The 23,308-nt window shown below is 40.3% G+C and overlaps 1 protein-coding gene across 1 annotated transcript in view; it reads right to left on the reverse strand.

Annotated features, from left to right (window-relative positions):
• The window catches only part of SH3KBP1 (SH3 domain containing kinase binding protein 1), a 339,627-nt gene that overhangs the window by 150,678 nt on the left and 165,641 nt on the right, over positions 1-23,308 (reverse strand). Inside the window, exons 4-5 of the mRNA XM_008154559.3 lie at positions 17,089-17,192; positions 5,764-5,893 (exon numbers count right to left, since the gene is read on the reverse strand). Of these exons, the coding sequence (XP_008152781.1) occupies positions 5,764-5,893; positions 17,089-17,192 (234 nt within the window). The remainder of the gene's footprint in view (positions 1-5,763; positions 5,894-17,088; positions 17,193-23,308) is intronic.

Here is a 23,308-nt window from a genome sequence, read left to right on the forward strand (position 1 = left end):
TCCATTGATCCTATCTAGCAAAAGGGGCTCTCTCTGGTACTGAATTGATGGAAGAACTATAACTTATCCATGCTTTGCATCAGTACAACTGGAAAATATTTCCAAAGCACAGGGACAGGCTGGCTCCACACCACAGAAAGCTTTTACTAAAGTGGCAGTGGCACTTGATACTGGTTAAGGTAGGTCCTGTGGGTCTGTGTCCTTGTACAGGATCTTAGGTCCTCAACAAAGAACTTATAGCCATGTACTCTGAACACCACCAAACTAGATCTGGAAGGGCTGTAGAGCCTTCTGAATATGTAGATCTGGGGGTACAGGCTCCTCTGTGCTAAAACAGGTCAATGGGAAGTACTTGGTACAGTAAAAATTGAGGTGCTACGAGTGAGAATCTACTACCAAGCCCCACAGATAGTGCTCCTGTTAAAGAAGAAAAATTGTCCTGAGCTACATATCTTTCCATTCACCTCCATTATAATCTTATGGGAACACCATTGTATATGTCAGTGGTCGGCAAACTGCAGCTCGCGAGCCACATGCGGCTTGCGAGCCACAGTTTGCCGCTCTGTTGACTAATGAGTTTGCTGACCACTGTCATATACTACCCTTTACCTCTTTGCACACAATATGCCACAAATGCCTAATCCTCACAGCTTCCAACTACACGGTAACATTTAGTCTAGCAGTGGTTGGCAAACTCATTAGTCAACAGAGCGGCAAACCGCGGCTCGAGAGCCGCATGTGGCTTGCGAGCCGCAGTTTGTCGACCACTGGTATATGTGGTCCCTCGTTGACAAAAATGTCATTATGTAGCCCATGACTGTATTTATGGAAAAACTGGAGGCCCAGTGCACGAAATTCATGCATGGGGGGGGTGTTCCTCAGCCCAGCCTGCACCCTCTCCAATCTGGGACCCCTTGAGGGATGTCTGACCGCACGTTTAGGCCCGATTGGGCCTAAATGGGCAGACATCCCTCTCACAATCCAGGACTGCTGGCTCCCAACTGCCCTCCTCTGCTGGCCCGGTCACCCCTAACTGCCATCCCTGCTTGCCTGATCGCCCACAACTGCCCTCCCATGTAGGCCTGGTCCTCCCCAACTGCCTTCCCCTGCAGGCCTGGGTCCCCCCCAACTGCCCTCCCCTGCAGGCCTGGGTCCCCCCCAACTGCCCTCCCTTGCTGACCTGGTCTCCCCCAACTGCCCTCCTCTGCTGGCCTGGTCACCCCTAACTTCCCACAACTGCCCTCCCCTGCAGGCCATCTTGTGGCGGCCATCTTGTGTCCACATAGGGGCAGCCATCTTTCACCACATGGGGGCAGTCATCTTGTATCTTGGTGTGATGGTCAATTTGCATATCACTCTTTTATTAGATAGGATTATATGATATCTGGGTTTGCTTCAAAACAATACAAGGGAGGATTGTATAGTGTTATAAATACAACCAACTGGCCATATTGATAATTGCTGAAGCTGGGGGAAGGGCATACAGGGGTTCATTATAAAATTATCTAGATTTCTGTATAAGTTAGAAATTTTCTATAATAAAAAGTTTATGGGGGTATGTAGAAGAGGGTATGGGTAGATAAATGGTGATGGAAGGAGACTTAAACAAAAAGGATTATAAAAATCTTTTTTAAAAGCACCATTAAGGTTCTATAGGTAGAGATGTTTTCAAATTTAATTATGTAGCAAAAAGTTTCTGCTACAAAATAACAATGAATTTTCTTATCAAGCTAAACTATTTAAAACAACCTATCAACCGATACAAGTGCTGTAACACTTTCCTTGATAGATTAAATTACCCTGAACAAAGAGCTAAATTTTAGAGATTTTTCATAACCAACCACCATAACAAAATTATATCAGGGTAAAAGAAAAGCAAGTTCAAGCAATTTGCACCTGTCATTCAAAAATATAAATGCCTCTTCTCAGAGTAAGGCAGGATTCAGCAAGCATTCAGTGAACTATCATGTGTCAAGACATCTTGGCATACTTCCTTATAAATCTAATGCAATGTTTCTTCTATTGCATTCATCTATTGGTTGACAAAATTCAACTGAATAACAACCCTTAAATACTTTCTGGAAGTCAAAATGTGAAGAGTACAAATACCAAATAAGTATGTGCATATACGTGTGTGTGTGTGTGTGTGTGTGTGTGTGTGTGTGTGTGTAAGAGATATACAAGAATACATTTTACTCAAAGTTTTCTTCATATACACTGAGTGGCCAGATTATTATGATCTCTGAATGCATAATAATCTGGCCACTCAGTGTATATCAGGATAAAGATTTTATCTGTCTTAAAAACCCCACACTAATGTCTGCTAACATTTAAATTAAAGAGGATTTTTATATGCCATTAGGATCTCTAAAAATTACCAGAATGACACTAACGTTAGGAGTTTAACTTACTCCCAGATCCATGTTATTAGTTAAGCAATATCTGTGAAAAGTACTTGTAATTTATGAAGAGTATTAAGTGGGGTGATCTAACAAAGACCTTGATTAAGTACAGTTTAGCTTATACCACAATAAAAAGCTAGATGTCGTTTGGGCATTAACTACATTTGTCTTTCTCAGTTCTATAATAAAATAAATATGTATTTTTATAGTTGTACAGGATGTTATCCCTGGGGGAAACTGGGTGAAGGGCACACAGGGCCTCCCTAATCAGTTTTTTGTTGTAACTCCTGTGAATCTATAAATATTCCAAAAGTGGGTATTTTTTTTTTAGGTAAACCACATCAAAGCTAATAACACTATTCTCTGAGGGTAGGGAATACGAAGATTCATTCTAAAATTGAAGGTTCCACTTAGACAAACCCTACCAGTATATGTAATTTCTGTATGTGACCTGATGTGATTGTATACATTTTAACATCAGAGAATAAATGGCTACTGAAAACCCTGTCAAACACTGACAGATGCAATTTCTTTCTCTTTCAAAAGATTATTCCAATTTAGCAAACCATAGGGACATTATTACCACATCTGCTTTTCTATGAAGCCATTTGTGACCATCATCATCCCCACATCCCCATGGGACATGCCTTCAGTCTGTGTATCCCACTGTTCCACAGATACCCAGCTAGCAGAGCACCTGCGGCATTTTCTTGAACTTCTGCTGATTTGTGCACCCCTTTTCTGCAATGTGAGCTGACTGAAGGCAGAGATCTGATTTGTCTCTCTATATCTTAAGTGCCTTATACAGTGTCTTGGTAATAACAGGGCTCAAAAAAAAAAAAAGGTTGAATGAATAGAAGAAAGGGAGGAAAGAAGGGAAGAGAGAAGGAAGGATATATGAATAGATAGGGACAGAGAGAGAGATGGGTAGATGGGCCCTCTTCTTAAATATATATATTTATCTATATCTATATCTATATCTATATCTATATCTATACATATATAGAGATAGATAGATATAGATATAGATATAGATATAGATATAGATATAGATATAGATATAGATATAGATATAGATATAGATATATAGATATATAGATATATAGATATATAGATATATAGATATATAGATATATAGATATATAGATATATAGATATAGATATAGATTATAAAAGCCATGTAGTTCTTACCAGAAGCATCCATCTTTCTTAGAAGACCATGCTCTTCAGGACCTGAAAATCCCCTCAACAAGGGACAGATTGCAGGGTAACTAAATGTAGCTGCTGAAATTATTGGGATCTCCTGGTCCTGAAATGGAAGGCTTTGAACTGAATGAGTGTTGGGGAGGCAGTCTCTATAAGAGAAGCAGCCTCTTGCAAGCATATGAAGGTAGGCTACGTGACTGGGGAGACCATTCCATTCAGCCTCCTAACCTCCTGCCTGCTCCAGGAATCCCAGCACTGTGTGCTTTGAGCTGAGCAATGTTAAATGTCCATATTATTGACCTGCAGCAACAGGACAGCTTATTTCAATAGTTCCAAAAATACAAGAGGCAAAACTGAGAATGGTTTCCCAGACTACCTAAACTAACTAGAGCATCGCAATCATGGCTGGATACTAAGAGGTCAGGGTTCTCCAAAAAAGATTGCCCAACACCTCCCCCGACCTCCTTTTATGCATCAGTAGAGGAATCCCCAAGTAATTTCCAAATGCAGACAATGCTTCAGTGAACATGGTACTAAGCAGAGTGTAAGCCTCAAAATACTGTTTATGTACCAAGAGTTTATCATGATTAACAATGAGAATAACCATTTATGGAGGGCCTTGTATGAGTGAGGTGTTTTATACACATTATTGCTATTGGATCTCATAATGCACTTCCCCACAGAAACAGTGATATAATGACCCAATCTGGTTCTCCCTCAAAAAAAAAAAAAAAGCCCATTTAATCTACAACATCCCTAAGGTCTGGTATTGTTATTATAGAACTCAACTCTAAGGTACAATACTATTCCAGTATACAAAAAAGCACCAGGCAGTTAGAATTCTAAACTGTAATTTGGGAGCTATAGCAACTCCCACTCTATCATGGGATCAAGGACACGTTCTGCTCTCCTGACCATACTCATCAGTTGGGCCATGTTAGCAGAGAACCCCCTCTCCCCGAGCCAGAGAAGGCAGCAAAAGCTCAAAGATGCTTCATTTGCTCCAAAATTACCTTGTGACTTTCCTATCAGAGATCCTAGGATAGAAATGGGGTTCAGGGGTGAGGGGGCCCAGGCTTTGGAAGTAGATAGAAAGGGTGTAGCTAAAGCCACTGAGCCAACCAGCCAGCACTGCTGCTTCTATGGATGATGAGCTGCTTAGGCACCAAGTAAAGGAGGTTGCCTGAACACTTCTCTGGAAATAGCTTTACCTCCAAATTGGAAACTTGTCCAATCATGCTACTGGTTAAATAAAAGCAACACAACTAACTTGAGAACGCCACTCAAGAGAGATTTTTCCAAGTGGGAAAGGAAGCTGTTTAACAATTATTTTGACAGAATGGAGCTGTCCTCCTCTTGTCAGGAAGGGAAGTCTACAACACCAGGTAGTGCCTCACCACTATGACACAGTCAAGCCTCTTACGACATTCATGCTCATGACCTTGGCTCAAGACGGCACAAGAGATACACAGACACCCACGCAGGAAGTTGGGTTAGCGACTGGGAGAACAAAGCTTCCCGGTCCTGACCTTTTGCTCCGTGAGCTGGAAAGGGCAGCAGAGAAGCTGGAGGGAGGAGAGCTTCAGGCCCTGGAGAAAGAAAGACCTGGAGTTCGTTCTCACCATCGCAGAGGGACATGCATGCTCACCCAACGTGGGGCTAGGCTTTCAGCTGTCTCATCATACTTTTAAGGGACCTGTCATGCACTCGTCCCAAACACAGGACTTCTCACCACCAACGATTTGTGTATGTTTGTGCCATTCTTCTCCAAGGTCTTCAAGGGATGCTGAGAAATATAGCAATCTCATTTGCTTCATTTAAAAATTATTATCAACTTGCACTGAGGGACAGACACTTTAGAAGTATACGAAGGCACAGCCACATGGGTCACCCATGAGGAAGTATTACCATGACATGAATGTTGACAGTCACCAATCCAGAGACAGAGTGTGCGTCTGCACATACATAAAGGTATGCAGGTCACACCTGTACAATGATAAACTTAATACACCACATGGGTTAAGGTAGCATAACCAAAATATATTCGTGAGCTTTTGTCATAACTGCTCGGCATAGGCTATAGAGCAGAGGGGAGCAGAAGCACCACCCGCTGGTGTCCCCACCCTTTCCTGCATGGTGGTGGGGACATCCTTACTTGACTTGGACAGCTGCTCATCCTGGGAAATGCTGAGGTCATCTGACTCTCCCGACAGCTCCTTGATGAAGTTGGAAGGAAACATGCCAGTCTTTCCATTGAGAACACCTTCCCACCATCCTTCTTCTACCTGTGCAGATGGGAACCAAACAGAGAAGCAGGGGTCAGGTCAGATGCGGTGCTTCCCAGTTTCCTTTCCCATCTGTGTGGTGCAGAGTGCAGAGCCCACACAGGCGTAGCTAAAGGACTCAAAGCTTACACTTTAACAGGGAACCAGAAAGCAGACGCCATAGAGCCTTGAGATTCAGATTCAGAAAGGGGGGGGGGGGCAATTAACCTGGGGGCCCTAAACACAAGTGGAAAAAATTATTTTCACTAGCCTCAAATTTGAAATTTGGAATTTCCTTTTATTACAAAGGTAACAGAGGACCTGTGACTCATGACCAAACATATTACAGTTGTTCTCATGTCACATCATACATGCTATGGATATCTCAAGATATCATTTGTGCTCATTGCTACCTGGAAATGGTGGCAGTTTCACACCTACTAGGAGACCTTGTTATTTCATGTATTAATGAGGAATTACTTCTTACATACAATTCTACAGGAATTCTACAGAGGCTACTATATCAAAATTTGCTTTTAAAATAGTTTGATAGTTACTCACTATAATGATTCCCTTTATAATCTTATGTGTTTAATTTTATGCATTTAAAACCATTATCTAAAAACTGAGAATGGCTTCCCAGACTACCTAAACTAACTAGACAGTCTAACAAAAACAGTTATTTCCCGAGCTAAGAACTCAATGGGAAGGTGGAAGGACTCCCTGCAGGTTTCTGAAAGGTTCTAGATTGCCCTGAGATGAACTGAAATGGGGTGAAGGGAGGAAGGGTAGCCAGACTGCAGTGATCTGGGTGGGGGAGTGAAGGCTGGAACTGGTGGGGTAGCAAGAATGAAGAAGGCAGGTACAGATTTGAAGGCCCTTTGAGGTATGAGCTGGTCTTTAGTGACCACTTAACTGGACAAGCAAGAAAAGGGTTAAATAAAAGTCATCCCAAAGTTTTGTCATGGAGCCACTAACAGAACACCAGAAGTAAGAATAGCAAGCTGGCTTCTTGGAGGAAAATAACAGGGTATTTTGAGAACAAGCCAGTATTGTCACCAGTAATGTGGCAGAACAGAAAGAGACCTAGAACCTTTGAATTTTTTTTACCACCTGTGTACATTACCTACTCAAGTCAATACATACAATTTAAAAGCTGAAATAATTAAAACAATAAAAGAATATTAGGTGAAAAGCCCAGTTCACATACTATCCCAAAACTTAGCAGTTATGACTTTATTAAAATTTCCTACCAAACTGAACCCTGGTTTTCCTATCTGTATAAGGACAATTAATACACTTGATCAGTGTTATAGATGGATGTACTACGATTCTACACTAGGGTCTGGGGACACAGAACTGTACAGGACATGCCATTTTCTTTCCCTCAAGAAGTTGATGTTCTATCAAGGTATAAAGGGCGCATGGTTTAAAGAGGGGAGAGAATACATGTGACCAAAAACTAACAATGCAAGGTAAATAGAGGAGAAAATTCCATGACCCGGCACAAATTAAACTTGTTCCCCAAAACCAAGGTCATTGAGATCTGGGATGCTAAAGGAAGGCCTTGAAAAAAAAAGGAAATCAAAATTAAGTTTGGCCTCTTAGAGTATCAAAGACAGATTCAAGTAGGGGTCGGGTGTGAGACATTCAGGAAAGGGGGAAGCTGGTAGAGCCTATGAAATACAGACAGTCAGAATGGTGTTTAGAGCATTTGTTAGGGAATTTATGGAATATAGACTTGCAGAGTGATGATTATATCTGCATGATCACAGAATCTTCTGGAAAGAATCCATACAACAGCATCCATGCACAACAGTCCCAATGACTATTCAATGCCAAATCATGGCATTTAATAGCATTTTAGTTTAAATCATTCTATGTTTCTATGCCAAGTCAACTGATATACATTATTCTTTCAAGGAGCTTTTTATAAGATTAGGATGGTTAGAAAGATTCACCATGAGCCTGAATATAAAGAGTCACAGGATTTGTAACATGTGGTCCTTTGTGCTTGTCCTGAATAAGGAAACATAAAATGACCTTTCTCCTGTAATCCTTGGGGAAAACCAAGGGCATGGACCACAAATGAGCAGTTTCTGGCATAACCCCCGATAGCACAGGGCAGCTGGGACAATTCGATTTGATTCAGTTTGACAGTACCTAAAATGTTCCTATTCCCAATAATAAGCAGCTCCAGCCTGAGATCCCTGAAGGAAGTGCTCCTGATGTGTGGAATTGGTGGGCTGCCTGCTGGGAAAACAAGGGTGTCTTCACCTCACCGTAGCTCCACATGCCTATGTCACTGTCAGCACAGTCTGAGAGGAGTGGCCAACAGGGAAAATAGCACAGATCTATCATTAGCCACACAGTGTGTAGAGGGGCAGACAATAAAAACACTGCTCATCCCTTGGTGGGTACACTTCCCATTACAGGCGTCATAGGCAGGGGGGTCTGGTCCCAGTACAAATGAGAGCTGCTCAATACCTTTTCTTCCTATAGCTTGCTGCTTTGGTTGTGAAATTTAGACTGGAGATATGAGAAAAATGGTCCTCACCCTCACACTATCCCTCTTCAATGATATTCCAGTTCAACTTCCCATATAAAAAATGAGGACACTGAAGCTCACAGTGATTATATTCATTCATTCATTCATTCATACATTCCTTCACTCATTCAAAGAGTAAAGCATAGTACCTTGCAATATGGAATAAATAAAGGAATACATGAATGAATGAAGAGAAAAATCACTAGGGGGAAACTCCATGGGGCCTACGAAGACCTAATTACTTCACAAGAGGATTTTTCCTTCCTGTGAGGAGCAAAAGGGACCTGACTATATTGGCCATTGGTCTTAATTAGGTACTGCCAAGCCTAGGTCTGTGTATCCCATCCAATTTCACTAATATTTAATGAGCAGCTATCCTATACTATTCGAGGACCTCAGGACAGATTGATTGAGAAGCTTCTGCAACAAAGAAATTAGCATACAGAGCCCTTGCTTAGAAAAAAAGCTTGCTCATGTTTATGCTTCTATAATTAAAAGAGAGAAAGAAATGTGTCCCTTTGTAATAAAGTAGAAATCACGGATGTTACTAAGGGCTTATAATTTCTGACCCAAGGAAAATGATGAAAGGGGGTAGATACCCACGTTCTCCATATCCATGTTCTCCTCCACCAACACACACTTTAGCATTACTAAAATTTACCTCAAAATGTATTCAGACTTGGTAGGTTGCATGCTTCTAGGAATTTATCCATTTATTCTAGGTTGTCCAATTTGTTGGTGTATAATTGTTCATAGTAGTCTCCTAAGACCCTTTGTATTTCTGTGGTATCAGTTCTAACCTCTCCTCTTTCATTTCTGATTTTGAGTCCTCTTTTTTTCTTGGTGAGTTTATCTAAAGATCTGTCTATATTATTTATCTTTTTAAAAAAACAGCTCTTGGTTTCATTGATCTTTTCTATTGTGTTTTGTTTTTTTTTTAAGTCTCTGGTTTCACTTATTTCTGCTCTGATCTTTGTTATTTCCTTCCTTCCATTAACTTTGGGCTGAGTTTGTTTTTCTTTTCTAGTTCCTTGAGGGCATTATGATAAGTGAAATATGTCAGAAAAAGACAAATACTATATGATCTCACTTATATGTAGAATCTAAGAAAAAAAATCTCCTAAACTCATAGATAGTGAACAGATTGGTCATTGGTCAAGGGTAGTTGAAATGAATGAAGATGACCACAAGATACAAACTTCCAGTTTGATAAATTCTGGGGTTGTAATGGTGATAATAGTCAACAATACTGCAGTGTATATTTTAAAGTTGCTAAGAGAGTAGATCTTAAAAGTTCTCATCACAAGAAAAAATTGTAACTATGTGTGGTTATGGATGTTAACTGAATTCATTGTGGTAATCATTTCACAATATATACATGTATGAAATCATTATGTTGAACACCTGAAACTAATACAATATTATACATCAATTATCTCAGTAGAAATTTATTCAGAAATAATTAAATGAGAATTTCAATAGTGGCCATTTACCTTACCTATGAGAACGAAAAGTAGTTTGAAAATTTAAAAATACTAGAGAAATATTAAGATAGATATTTAAAGTTTTTTTAAATTGAGGTATAATTCATATAAATGAACAGATCTTAACAGTACAAGTTGATCAGTTTTCATACATCCATGAAACCCATACCTCTATTAACATACAGAGCATTTCTATCACTCCAGAAAATTCTCTTGTGTCCCTGGAAATCCACTTCCAAGCAACCACTAATCTGGTTTCTATGACCTATGATTGATTTTGCCTTTTCTAGAACTCATGTATATGTGCCAAGACATAGTTTACATTTGGAATATTGCCGGGGGAAAAATCCAACTGTTTCTAGGAAACATATTTTTCAATTAGTGGAATTAGTAATATATATATATATATATATTAAGGGAACCACTTCCTAAAGGCATAAACACCTACATTATTTTCCATTTTAGCTGCTTTAACTAACTATCCTTGTTGATTTGGGCACATGGAAAGCTGGTTGTGACAAATATCAAGTATTATCTAGCTCCTAAATGACTGTGTAATTCATTGTCTGATTACTTCTTTCTGGTAGGACCAAAACATTCTATACACACAGAATGCCTATTTTTCTTCCTTCCCCTCGTTCTTCTGAGAATAAGTCTATTCCGAATGAGAGGAGCCCCTTGAAGGAGAAATGTGTAGAGTAATTAAAAGGGAAATGATTTAAGAAAACATATACAACTTCTGTTTAAGACTTTAGCAAACTTTGTCTAATGAGACAAAGCAACATCCATGATTTTGCTCAGAGTGGAAAGGGTTTCTAGTAGGGCTTTTACAGACATCCTTCAGCAGTGCTTGAAAGTCCTGTCCTTCAAAACTATTGCAGACTAGTCTACAGGTGCCCAAATTATTAAATGATCTATGCTAAGACCTTACTATCATTCCAACTTGAAAATATAAGCAAATAGGAAATTAAGCCAGCAAGATAACCATTCTGATGAATCAAGATACTGAAGTTTTGTCCTGTCACAATTCCCAGGTGATAAAACTATCTATGGGATGCGATGATCTTAGAAAACCATACCGAAGGTATTTCTTTAAAAGTTCAGTGTGGGCAACACTATAACGTTTATGTCAACCAAATCTGACTGCATCTGCCAGCTCCTACTTCCTATGCTCCACACCTGCCCTGAAGGTTCATAGGTCATACCCAACTTCAGAGCAAGGCTGCACTATCCTCCTGTCCATCCTATAGACTAGCCCAGCATGTTATGTAATGCAGCCTGTGCTTGCTGAATTCATCCAAGTACTTCTCACCTTCCACATGCCCTGTTGAAATGTCACCTATTCGAGCAAGCATCTTCTTCACCCTCATTGAGAACCTTTGTTCTTAAATCCCTCCCTCATTTAGCATTGCCATCATTTACCACTCTAATAACATCTTGAGTTACTAATTACATTTTTAACTGTGCATATCTTACCCTCCCTGACTTGATTAGCTCCACTGGCAACCCTCATCCTTTGGTGCTTCCAAAAGTCATCTCATGTACATAACAAAAGACACCTTGATCACTCTCTAGGCTTAGGAAATTCCAAGGATTTTAGGAGCTCTGTGCCAGAACGACTAGGCAAAAACCAAATATATATTTCTTGTTATAAGTCACAATAACTACCCATCCAAACTGGCAAAGGCTATCTGACGAGTTAAAGTTTTGAAGGATTTCAACAGCTTATTTAGCTGTAGATAAAAGAACCAAATCTCCTGCTATGAGTACAAGAAGGAAAATGTGTTAAGTTACTTGGAAGTGCAAGTTACTTCTTTGTAACTATAAGGCCAGGTTAGGCTTTAAGTCTGAAACTGAAGCCACTGGTCTCCAGCCAGCCTGACTAGGGACCACTGAGAAATACCTCAAAAGCTAATGACAGCCCTAACCAGTTTGGCTCAGTGGAAAGAGCATCGGCCTGTGGACTCAAGGGTCCCAGGTTCGATTCCGGTCAAGGGCATGTACCTTGGTTGCAGGCACATACCCAGTAGGGAGTGTGCAGGAGGCAGCTGATCGATGTTTCTCTCTTATCGATGTTTCTAACTCTCTATCCCTCTCCCTTCCTCTCTGTAAAAAAAAAAAATCAATAAAATATATATATTAATAATAAAAAGAAAACTAATGACAAAGAGCAAATAAAAGCAAGAATCTCTGAAAATCCCTTAGGTCACGACTAAGACAGACTGGTTGAGACCAAGCTCATACAACACAAAAGGAAAAGTGGCTCATTTCCCAAGCTTTAGACGACACAGACAGGAAAAGAAAGAGGCTTCAATGACCTTTTCCAAAAAAAAAAAGGCCAACAAGCCAGTTTTGAAATTCCAGAGGCTCTCAAATGCTATTTCTCCAGGTAACCTTTTCCATATGCCACCTCTGTTCTTATAATCTGAACTTTGCCTGATTTATCAGTCTTTTCCACTCTGGACAAAATGACACAAATGTATATTTACAACGATCTCTTTAAAAATATCTACCTAGAAATTCAGCCTGCTATTTTTCCTTTTCAATTGGCAACCCAGTTCATTTAGGTTCACAATGATGGATCTAATGATGAGAGGAGAATCACTCACTACTCTCTAGCCAGGAGGCAGAGCATGGTGAGGGCTTTCTTGAGCAATTTCCCCTTGCCAACTCCACTTAGCCCTGGACTGCCATACACTCTATTCCTTCTCTAAGCCACATTACAGAGGCCCGTAGTTGACTCCTGCCCAATGAGGGTCAGGGCTGTGTCTACCCAAACGTGCTTAAGCACACTGCTCTTATTGCTGGCCCACAATTCGGTTACATAGCTAAAAAATATATGAGTGAGGAGAAAGGGTTAGTGGTGTGAAGGGATAATGGTAATGACTTAAAGGTTAAAAACACTGCTAAATTAGGTGTGGACAAGACAACAGAGAGATTAGGGGTGGCAGACTGTAGGATTTTATGTTTACATACTCCAGTTGCTTCATAGCATGTGCATTTGGGTATGTATCGCTTTTCAATATAGTAGAATCATTCTATTAACGAATCAATAAAAATACAACATATAATATGTATATATACATACACAATACAATATATTTTTATTGATCAATAGATTGATTGATTCTATAGTATTGCAAAGCTATTGCTATTGTCTTACCTCAATCAGTCCCTGATATTGTAGGTCTTTATTTTGTTTTTAGTTTTCAGCAGAATTAGAAAATAGCTATCCATTAGCATTTATATAGCATCCTTGATAAGAGAAAGGGGCAGATTTTATATTACACAGTGATTATGGCCACAAATCAACAATATTACAAGTAAATTGGAACAACTGGGAAATTAATTTTTGATGATATAATTTTAAAAATATAGATTAAAAGGCCAACCTTTGTTTTGTTTTACATAAACAGCATAGGCTACTTGGTTATTTTTCTTTTTTTCCTACTTGAATAAAGTCCAGAATGAAGCCTAGCATTGAATTGGCAGTGAGTGGAAAAAAGACGGATTGTGGGTGCTGGTGAAGTTCTGTCATCTAGGTGAGGAGAGTAACAGCCCTGTGATCACTCTTCTTTAGCCATTCATGCTTGCTTTACCCTAGAGCCAACAGGTAGGTGAGTGTAATACTTCCCAGAAATGTATTAATAATTTTATTTATCTTGTTAAACATTATTACAGCATTTTCCCGGTCAGTGTGGCTCAGTGGTGAGCATTGACCTATGAACCAGGAGGTCATGGTTTGATTCCCAGTCAGGACACATGCCTGGGTTGCAGGCTCAATCCCCAGTAGGGGGTGTGCAGGAAGTAGCCAGCAATGATTCTCTCTCATCATTGATGTTTCTATCTCTCTTTCCCTCTCCCTTCCCCTCTGTGAGCAATAAAAAAATATATATTTTTTTAAAAAACATTATTACAACATTAAAGGAAAAACGATCTTTGACAGAACCATTTTCCGTTCTTGTTCCCTTTCAGTCTCTGGTCATGTGCATGGAGCTATATTTTTACATGACTATATCCTTGTATATGCAATTTTGTGTCCTAATCTGTTCATTTATTTTGCAAAAATATTTTTATATTTTCATTTATTAATTTACTTTATTCATCAATTCTTTTTTTTAATTGATTTTTTACAGAGTGGAAGGGAGAGGGATAGAGAGTAGAAACATCGATGAGAGAGAAACATCGATCAGCTGCCTCCTGCACACCCCCTACTGGGGATGTACCCGCAACCAAGATACATGCCCTTGACCGGAATCGAACCTGGGACCTTTCAGTCCGCAGGCCGACGGTCTATCCACTGAGCCAAACCGGCTTCGGCTATTTATCAATTCTTTATTAAGGTATGTATTAGGTTTTAGGCACTATTCCAGGAACCGCGAATGTAAAGACAGATAAAATAGTTATGTGAATTGTTATATTATCCCTGTTGTTAAAGAGCTAGCAAGTTAGCAGAATATACCAGGTAATTACAATGCACAGTATTGTCATAAATACAGATTTAAAGGCCTCTGTGTTTGCCATCTTAATGGCTTCACAATCTTTTAGCGGGATAATATAACAATTCACATAACTATTCACTTTCTTGATTATTTTTCATTATCACGTGTACTGCTGCAATGAACATATTTCACTTTTCTTTCTGTTAACCATTTTCTGTGGATAAATTCCTTAGAGTAAGATTACTGGGTCAATGTGTATTAATTCAGATTTTTATAGCTCTTGACATGCCTTGCTAAACAGCTTCATAAATATATACAAAGTCACCACTTCTAAGCATTGCCAATGTCTTACCACTAAATATTTTAAATATTTTTTTAGAATTTTCAAAAGCAGGGACCCATTATTGTGTTCATTTGTATTTATTTAATTAATAGCAGGGTGGAACATTTTCTCATCGTTAGGATTTTTATGTCACCATGGGGGATTTGTGTTTATGGAAGATTTATCTACCATTTATCACTGTTATAGCAGCTTACTAATATATTTTCAGATGGTACAAATAACTTTTCATCCTAATTTATTGCAAAATTTTCCGTTTGTTTTTCTCTTTGTTTAGCTATATTCACTTCAAATCATACCACAATTTTAACTCTTTTTTTTTTTAAATTAGTCATACTGTTGTTGGTTTTGTTCCCTCTGGAATTTCTTCCATGGCTTCAGTCTTAAGAAATCTGTCCTTCTACCATTGGCATAAATAGTCTACTCTGTTGTCCATTTTTCACTCATTCAACTCTCAACAAATCTCCTATGTGTCCTTCTTGGCACCATGGATAAAAAATTATGAATGAATGACAATTTATTATTATCCAAAACTTGGAAATAGGCAAAGGGTTACTGCATGTCTTCTAAGTGCCACACAGGGAACCCTATTAACTAATTATCCAGGGATACGAATCTTGTTTGACATACTATGTACTATGCATGAGGTTAGTATCTTGTTTGACATACTATGTACTATGCATGAGGTTAGTATCTTGTTTGACATACTATGTACTATGCATGAGGTTAGTTTACAACTGTTAGTGGGGATGTTAACTGGTAGAAAAGTGAAAGCAATGCAAATGATTCTTGTCACATAGCAATGAAAATAGATTTTGACCAGCAGAGGTGTAAGTGATTTATCCCCTAAAAAAGATGACCTCAGAGGTTACAGCTTTAACTGTAGGACACTACGTAGTTTTGCATCTAACTTAGCAATCTTAATCAAGAATTTTCTCTTTCAGTGATTATAAATACTTTGCTCTTTCACAATTCTCTTTGAGTCAGCCTTACCATCTTACAGATCCCCTCATTAGTGAGTTAAATAAAGCTTTGACACATGCTCACCTTATGTTTGTATGTGAGTCAGGAAATCTGGCTGCTAGCATCAGCCCTACCCACATCATAGTTCACTTAATATCCTCCTTGACTTCTAGCTTCCTTTTTTGTAAATCGTGGGTTTCTGTAAAGTCCAATGGTATTCAGGAAACCAAAGCAATCAGAAAACTGTATTTCTATATACAGATAACATGCATTGAATCAGAATGAATGATCAGGTTCTAAGTCCAAAGCCCAGGCCCTCCCAGGGAGTCTGAGAAGCCTGTGCCACTGTCTGATGGGCCACTTCACCAGCAAGGCTGTCTCTGAGTAGCCAGGACCAAACAGGAACAAGGGATAGTGGTGCAGTGGGAAGAACAAAGTCTCCAGCCAAGTGGACCTGGCTTCAACTCTCAGCCCTGCCTCTTCTAGAGTTTCTTGAGCTTCATACTTCATTTGCAAAAGAAAATGGGCCCAACGGGTGTTGCTCAGTGGTTGAACCTTTGAATCAGGAGGTCACGGTTCCATTCCCGGTCAGAGAACATGCCCAGGTTGCGGACTTGATCCCCAATGTGGGGCGTGCAGGAGGCAGCCAATCAAGGACTCTCTCTCATCATTGATGTTTCTATCTCTCTATCCCTCTCCATTCCTCTCTGAAATAAATAAAAATATATTTTTTTAAAAAAGAAAGTGCTTGTGATAAGCCAACAGGGCAGTGTGTAGCCCTAGCCGGTTTGGCTCAGTGGATAGAGCATCAGCCTGCAGACTGAAGGGTCCCGGGTTCAATTCCTGATCAGGGCACATGCCCAGGTTGTGGGCTCAATCCCTAGCAGGGGGCGTGCAGGAGGCAGCCAATCAATGATTCTCTCTCATCATTGATGTTTCTATCTCTCTCTCCCTCTCCCTTCCTCTCTGAAAGCAATAAAAATATATATTAAAAAAAGAACCTCGTCACACATGGCACATACTAGGTCTTCCATGAATATCACTTATTTTCCTTCCCTCTTAATGCACAGTGTCCCCCACACTGAATACTGAATCCATCTTCTAGACATCTCTAGATCAAGAGCACTCTGGACATCCAGAGGCTATGAGCAATTGAAGCAGAGGAGAAAAGCTGTGGCATTGGGTTGGAATTTCAGAGGTGCCTAGCACTAGCATGCTGTATTAGAAAGATAATGATGTTTTAAATGGCCCCACATCTGGCCCCAGCAGGACTGGTAGCATCCATCTCTGAGAAATCTTTTCCTCTGAGAAGAAACTCAACTAGATGATGTCTAAGGTCCCTTTGAGCTTTAACATCCACCACGGAAAGGCCAACCAGCCATGAATTGGTTCTGACAACCCGTTCAAAGCTACCACACCTGCCTGCCTGGCACACTTACCTCTCCTACCACCTCTATGATGTCCCCAACTTTCAGCTCCAGCTCATCATCATTCTGGGGCAGGTAGCTGAACGCCACCTGGCACCGGCGCCTCCGACGCTCGCCTAAATGGGAAAAGCAAAATATTTAGATACAGCACTTGTCTCAAAATGAGATTTTAAGGAGAGGCTTCCTAGGCATGCAGGCAAATTAAGCTGACTTGTCTCAAATATGCTCTCTGGGACATGGCTAGAGGCACGGCAGCCCTGTTCTCTCAGAGAGAGGCAGTAGAAAGCAGAGCAATGCTTCTCGGTCTTTTAAAAGCTGCTGGGTCAGAAAGGCATGGATATGAGAAACCAATCCGTTGGTGCAAAAGGAAAAACCCCACCCCGAAGCGCTGGAGCACAGTGTTGCCTTAAACGGTTTTCCATGGATGGGGCTTTGTATTTGCTGCTGTTGATTTTTAATGAAAGCTGATGTGATGTAGTAGAATAAAAAGAACGGTCTGCTTCTAATGCTAGCAAGGCAGAGGAAATTTTTCCCCAATGTGCAAAGGAAAAGATAAACTAGCCTGGCCTTTTTCTCACTAATCATCACCCTTTCAACATGCTGGAACTCAGGCCTGATAAGCAGAGGCTAATTAGATTTCAGGCTGCTCTTGGTGCCATTTCAAACGCCCCCAGGGGTTCAACAAATCTACTTCTGTCCTCTTCCCTCTGTTCCCAGGGGATCCATTAACAGGATCCCTGGATGCTTACATAGAACCAACTGCAGGCAAATCAAGATAAAAGCCAGGACCACGCTTCACTTGACCAGAAGACACTCAAGGTTATAGCATCTCACTCACCCAATGTGGCCCCACTGGGAGGCCCTCCCTGATTTAGAGCTGGTTCAAGTACAGACACAACTATCCACACCACAGATATGCATTGTGGGGAGAAAAAAACATTCATGTGGTATGTGTGATGGGTAGGGGAGTGGGGAAGACAGAGAGACAGACAGCAGTGGGGGCCTAAGCTGGGCACAGGTGACTAGGAGAGAGGAACTGAAACCAGCATTGCTCAGAATTTTGTCGCTTAAAGCTGACCACCTCACATCATTCCTTCCTGCCACCACATGGCCTAGAAAACCAAAGGGATCATCAACTTCAAGGAAACATTTAGAAATACATTATTTTTGGACACTGTCTACAGGAATTCTTTTTCTTTTCTAATCTTTTCCCTGAGAAAGCAAATCCCTATAGGGGTGATCATGGGCCACATTAAGGGCCCCACGCAGAACATCATACAAAAGGGAAGGTCTTTGCTACATCTGATATGCTCACTGATCAATATTTTTCAAAAGCCACTGGCCTAGTTTTTTTCGGTTCCATTTTTCTCTGCCTGAACCTCACTAAGGAAGAACAGAGTTGAACAGAGGGAAGAGGGCAGAAGTTCAGAATCAATATCTTGTCTAATCACATCTTTGGCAACTACAAGAATATATTCCTCCCCTTTGTACAAGATTGCAAGCTGTCTGATCTTGATGAGAACAAACGCTGATTTGTTCAGGCCAATTCCCAGGTGCTAACAGCATTGTCAGCAGGCAGAGTAGGCTCTCCCATGGACAGAGGACCCACCCCAACTGGCTTTTCCCAGGCAACAAGTCAGAAAGTGTGGTACCCCAGTGCAAAGAACTCCACCACTATTCCATGGTTTCCAACACAACAGATGACCAATCAAGCACTATGCATCATAAAGGATACAGAGCTCTCATTCTAGCTAAGAAAGTCTAGATGACAAAGTGATCCTGGCACCCATAATCTGGGCCTGGTGACTCTTGTACTCCCCTTAAGATGAATTTCTACTATAAATCTTTAAGAGCTTTATTTGCTAGATATTATGTTAAAAGCAAATTCTGCAGATAAAAATCTGAATACAAAAAAAACCCAAACATGAAAAATGTCTGGAACCCAACACTCATAACCACAGAAGTCACCAAATTCCTGACTGAACTGACTTAAAATAATATCTAAAGACCTACTGTTTGCTGAACTCACAAAACTTACAGTTGTATGCAAGTTCAATATTCACAAAAACTTCTGTAAAAAGTAGCATCTAATCCAATGGCAAAAGAGAGAGTGATATATTCTTCAAGAAAAGCCTAAACTAGCAGATTCCACACCTGGAACAGAATAATCCCATTTCTCCAGAACCAAATCTTTGTATCAGACTTCTATAAAGCTTTGTTTGGTATTAGGAAGAATGATACATTTACTCTGCCAGACCAGTCAATATTTCTGAAAAAGCCTCCAAGAAGGCTATTCAATTAGTGGCATAAAGTTTTATGAGGCACCCTGCCAACATACAGGATTAAGAAAAATGATCCCTGCCCTGACTGGTGTGGCTCAATGTTGGCCCGTATACTGAATGGTTGTGGGTTCGATTCCCGGTCAAGGACATGTACCTGGGTCACAGGTTAGATCCCCAGCTCTGGTCAGGGCAACCAATTGATGTGTCTCTCTCACATCGTTTCTCTCTCCTCTCTCTCTCTCTCTCTCTCTCTCTCTCTCTCTCTCTCTCTCTCTCTCTCTCTCTCCCCCTCCCTCCCTTCCTCTCTCTTCCCTCCCTTCTTTCCAATCTCTCTAAAATAATCAATGGAAAAAATATCCTGGGATGATGATTAAAAAAGAAAAGAAAAGGAGGCATCCAGAGGTTGCTGTGGTAAAAGCCACCTAATTAGACCCCAAGCAGAAACAGCTACTCCCTCTGGCACTGGGATAGCTTCCATCTTCTCTAAAGCACTTCTGATACCCATCACTCTTATCACATCCTGCCAAATACATAAGTTCAAAAGAACAAGAAAGGAGCCTGAATGAGCAATCATTTTTGCAAAAGTAGGAATTGGGGCTTGGTGACTTAACCGAGGTTACCAAGCTAGTAAGTGGCAGTATGTCCTTGGCCTGAGTTCAGAGCTCTCCCTTCAATGCTGGATAAACCAATTCAGCTCCAATCTTGTCCCAAATTCTCTATGATCTGCACTTAACTGCTTTCTGCAACACTATATAACATAGCCTTAGGTCTTCACCAGGGCTTTCTCCTCACAGATAACTGTCAAACTCCTGGACTGCTGCTCTTCCAGGCCTCAACTTCTACACATCAGTTTCAATCTTGTTTTCCAGTTCTATCCAACCTAAAGCCCACTTCAGGGGCGCTGCTGATATGGAGACACTGCATTTCAGTTGCTTCCATCTATCTTAAATTTAAGGAAGCTCTTGATTTTAAATTTCATCATTTAAAATGATGTCATTTTCCATTTTTTCCTCTCTTGGCATTTCATTGATGTTTATTAGCCAGTCTTGACTTTCCTCAAAGAAGTAGTTAGACAACATATATAGGGTGTCCCCCAACCATGTATAGACACTTTTAACAGCTGATAACTGCACTTAATTTTCACTCCTTTTCAGGTTTAACTGATTTGAAATAATGGGTGAATCCAAACTAAGCTTTGAACAAAGAAAATGTATCCTAAAGTGCCACTAGACGTTTTTTTTTATGGGGATATGTACAAGATAAAGTTTATAGTACACAAATAGTGCACAAAATGATTCTTGATGTTTGCAATTCCATTGCTTCATGTTGTCAGTGGTGCCTGGACCAGAATGGTCATCAGTTTGAAAATAGGCATTGAAAAAAAATTATTCATTTCTATAGATTCTTTTAAATTTTGAAAATGAACTGTATATTAATAAATACTGACTTTATAATCATTTGGTGTGTATACATTTGTTGGGACAACCTGTATATCTGAATAAGAAACTATGTATATTTGATTTTAAATTTAGTCCTCTTAAAAGACAGAAAAGACTTGTTTTAAGGAGGCAAAGCTATATGTATGCAGCTGTTCAGGGCAGCACTGTTTCTAACAGCAAATGTATACATGCACAGAGATCTACACAGGAAACATCCTGAATAGCCACTAGGAGGGAAAGGCTACACAAATCATGTTGGAAAATGAAACAGCTATTAAATAGAGCAAGCAGCTCTATGTGTACTAACATGTAAAAGATGCCCATAATACATTAAGTTCAAAGACCAAGTCACATAATATGTACAATATAAGCCCAACATTGTAAACACACACACACATCCTTACTCTATAACCTCCACCATGGACTCCTGTTTTACTACTTATCACCCAAAACCTAGTATAGAGTATGCATTCAACAAATATTTATAAAAGAATAAGTGGATTCACTCAACATTCAACTAATATGTGACGGCCTGATATCATTAAGTGAATGAGAGCAAGGGTATGTATGCCCAAACATACTTGTATTAGCACAGAAAATGGTATGGAAGAGTACATTCCAATGTAACAGTGGTATTTTGGGAAAAGGGGTTGGGGGGGGTGTAAAGAGAGACTCATTTAAACGTTTCTGCACAAAAATTTGTTTTTACAAAGGGCGTGTAACACACAATTTTTAAAACATTACAGTCACCTATTAAAATAATTATTTTCTATCATGAAACATCCTTCTGATCACATTTTTATGACATTAATAGTAAAGTTAGTCTTATGTTCCAAGTAAATAAATACCAATATAATCAGGCAGAAAAGTAGTTGTCACAAGCTAAATGACAAGGGGGCTCTGAACTGACTGTGGATGGTCCATAAAGACAGTGGGAAGTGTGAGCCCAGAAAAAGCTCCACACCTGTAGCCCACACTAATTATTCTGATGAGACACTGTTAAAGAACCCCAAGGAGCCCCACAATATTCTCCCAGTTACCAACCCAGGATCATTTTCCCTGGATTGAGTCCTCAGACCACACAGCCCAGGTAGCCATGCCCCTCCTGGCAGTGGAGGGGCCCTGTGTCCATTGGAGCTCACTCACACTCACTCACTCATTCAAACATGTACATATGCTCAGCCACAAGGGCCCTTTCTCTGGGTTCCACTAACAACCACTGTTTTTCTCTAGCTCTGTCTTCATCCCAGTGTATTTCAATTATCTCTGAGTGTCAATGTATATGTTTGTCTCCACCCTTTCAGCTCTGACACCTTTCAACTCTTTCATGCACACTTTTGTCAACAAATGCGAGCCCTGGCAAGGTAGCTCAGTTGGTTAGAGCATCATCCTAATATGCCAAGTTTGCGGGTTCGATCTCTGGTCAGGGCACATACAAGAATCAACCAATGAGCCCTGGCTGGGTGGCTCAGTTGGTTAGAATATCATCCTGTACACAAAAAGGTGGTGGGTTTAATTCCCGGTCAGAGCACATACCTAGGTTTTGGGTTTGATCCCTGGTCAGGACGTGTGCAGGAGGCAAGCAGTAAATGTTTCTCTCTCCCTCTCTCTCTCCCTCATTCCCTCCTTCCTCTATCTGGGCATGTCCTAAGGTGAGGATTTAAAAAAAAATCAATGAATGAATGCATAAATAAGTGGAACAACAAACTGATGTCTGTCATTCTCAAATCAATAAATCAAAAAACAAATGTGACTCATTTGCCAGCACCCACATATGCCTCACGATGGTTGTTATGTGGATGCTACTTTATGACAACTGACCACTCTCAATCCATCTGTGAGCCTAAGTGCCACATGTGTAGAAACAATGAGAGGGTCACAAATCCCTGATCTAGTCCTTCCTCAGTCCAAGAAACTTCAGATCTAATGTCCTGTTTAAAGAAGCCATTGAAAACAATCTTAAAGTCAGTCCATTAACATATGACCCCCAAAACTGAGTTTCTGCTACCAGTACAATACAGAAAGGGGCCATCCATTCAATAAACTGAGTTTCCACAAAGAGAAGCAGCATATGGATATTTTCAATGTTCACACTGTCACCAGATGTTTCCTGAGATGCCACATCTATCGTTTTGGTGTCATGAGCATGAAGAACTCCTCCAACCATGTTGTCCTCCACCTCAACCGTGTTATAAAAATGGGGTGTGAGTTGGCTGTGTGGAAGGACACACACACTCTGAATATACAGCTCATAACATGTGGTCCACGTTGATAGCACAGAGAGAATCCTGGGCTTCATGACATGCAGAGACAGATGAGCCAGCGGTCCCGGCATTGTGATCACCTCGTGTGGCCTACTTCATGGCTCTTTGCCCAATTTTTTCAAGTATAAAATTGGAATGTTGGGGACAGACCTACTTTACTGAAAGGCTTGCTGCCCCAAGACTCCTCCCTTTTTTCCAATTGTCTTTACATTCATGAATATGTTAAAAGGCGGCTTTGTTAATTATA

Source organism: Eptesicus fuscus, chromosome 1 (assembly GCF_027574615.1).
Source record: "Eptesicus fuscus isolate TK198812 chromosome 1, DD_ASM_mEF_20220401, whole genome shotgun sequence".
Classification (NCBI taxonomy): domain Eukaryota; kingdom Metazoa; phylum Chordata; class Mammalia; order Chiroptera; family Vespertilionidae; genus Eptesicus; species Eptesicus fuscus.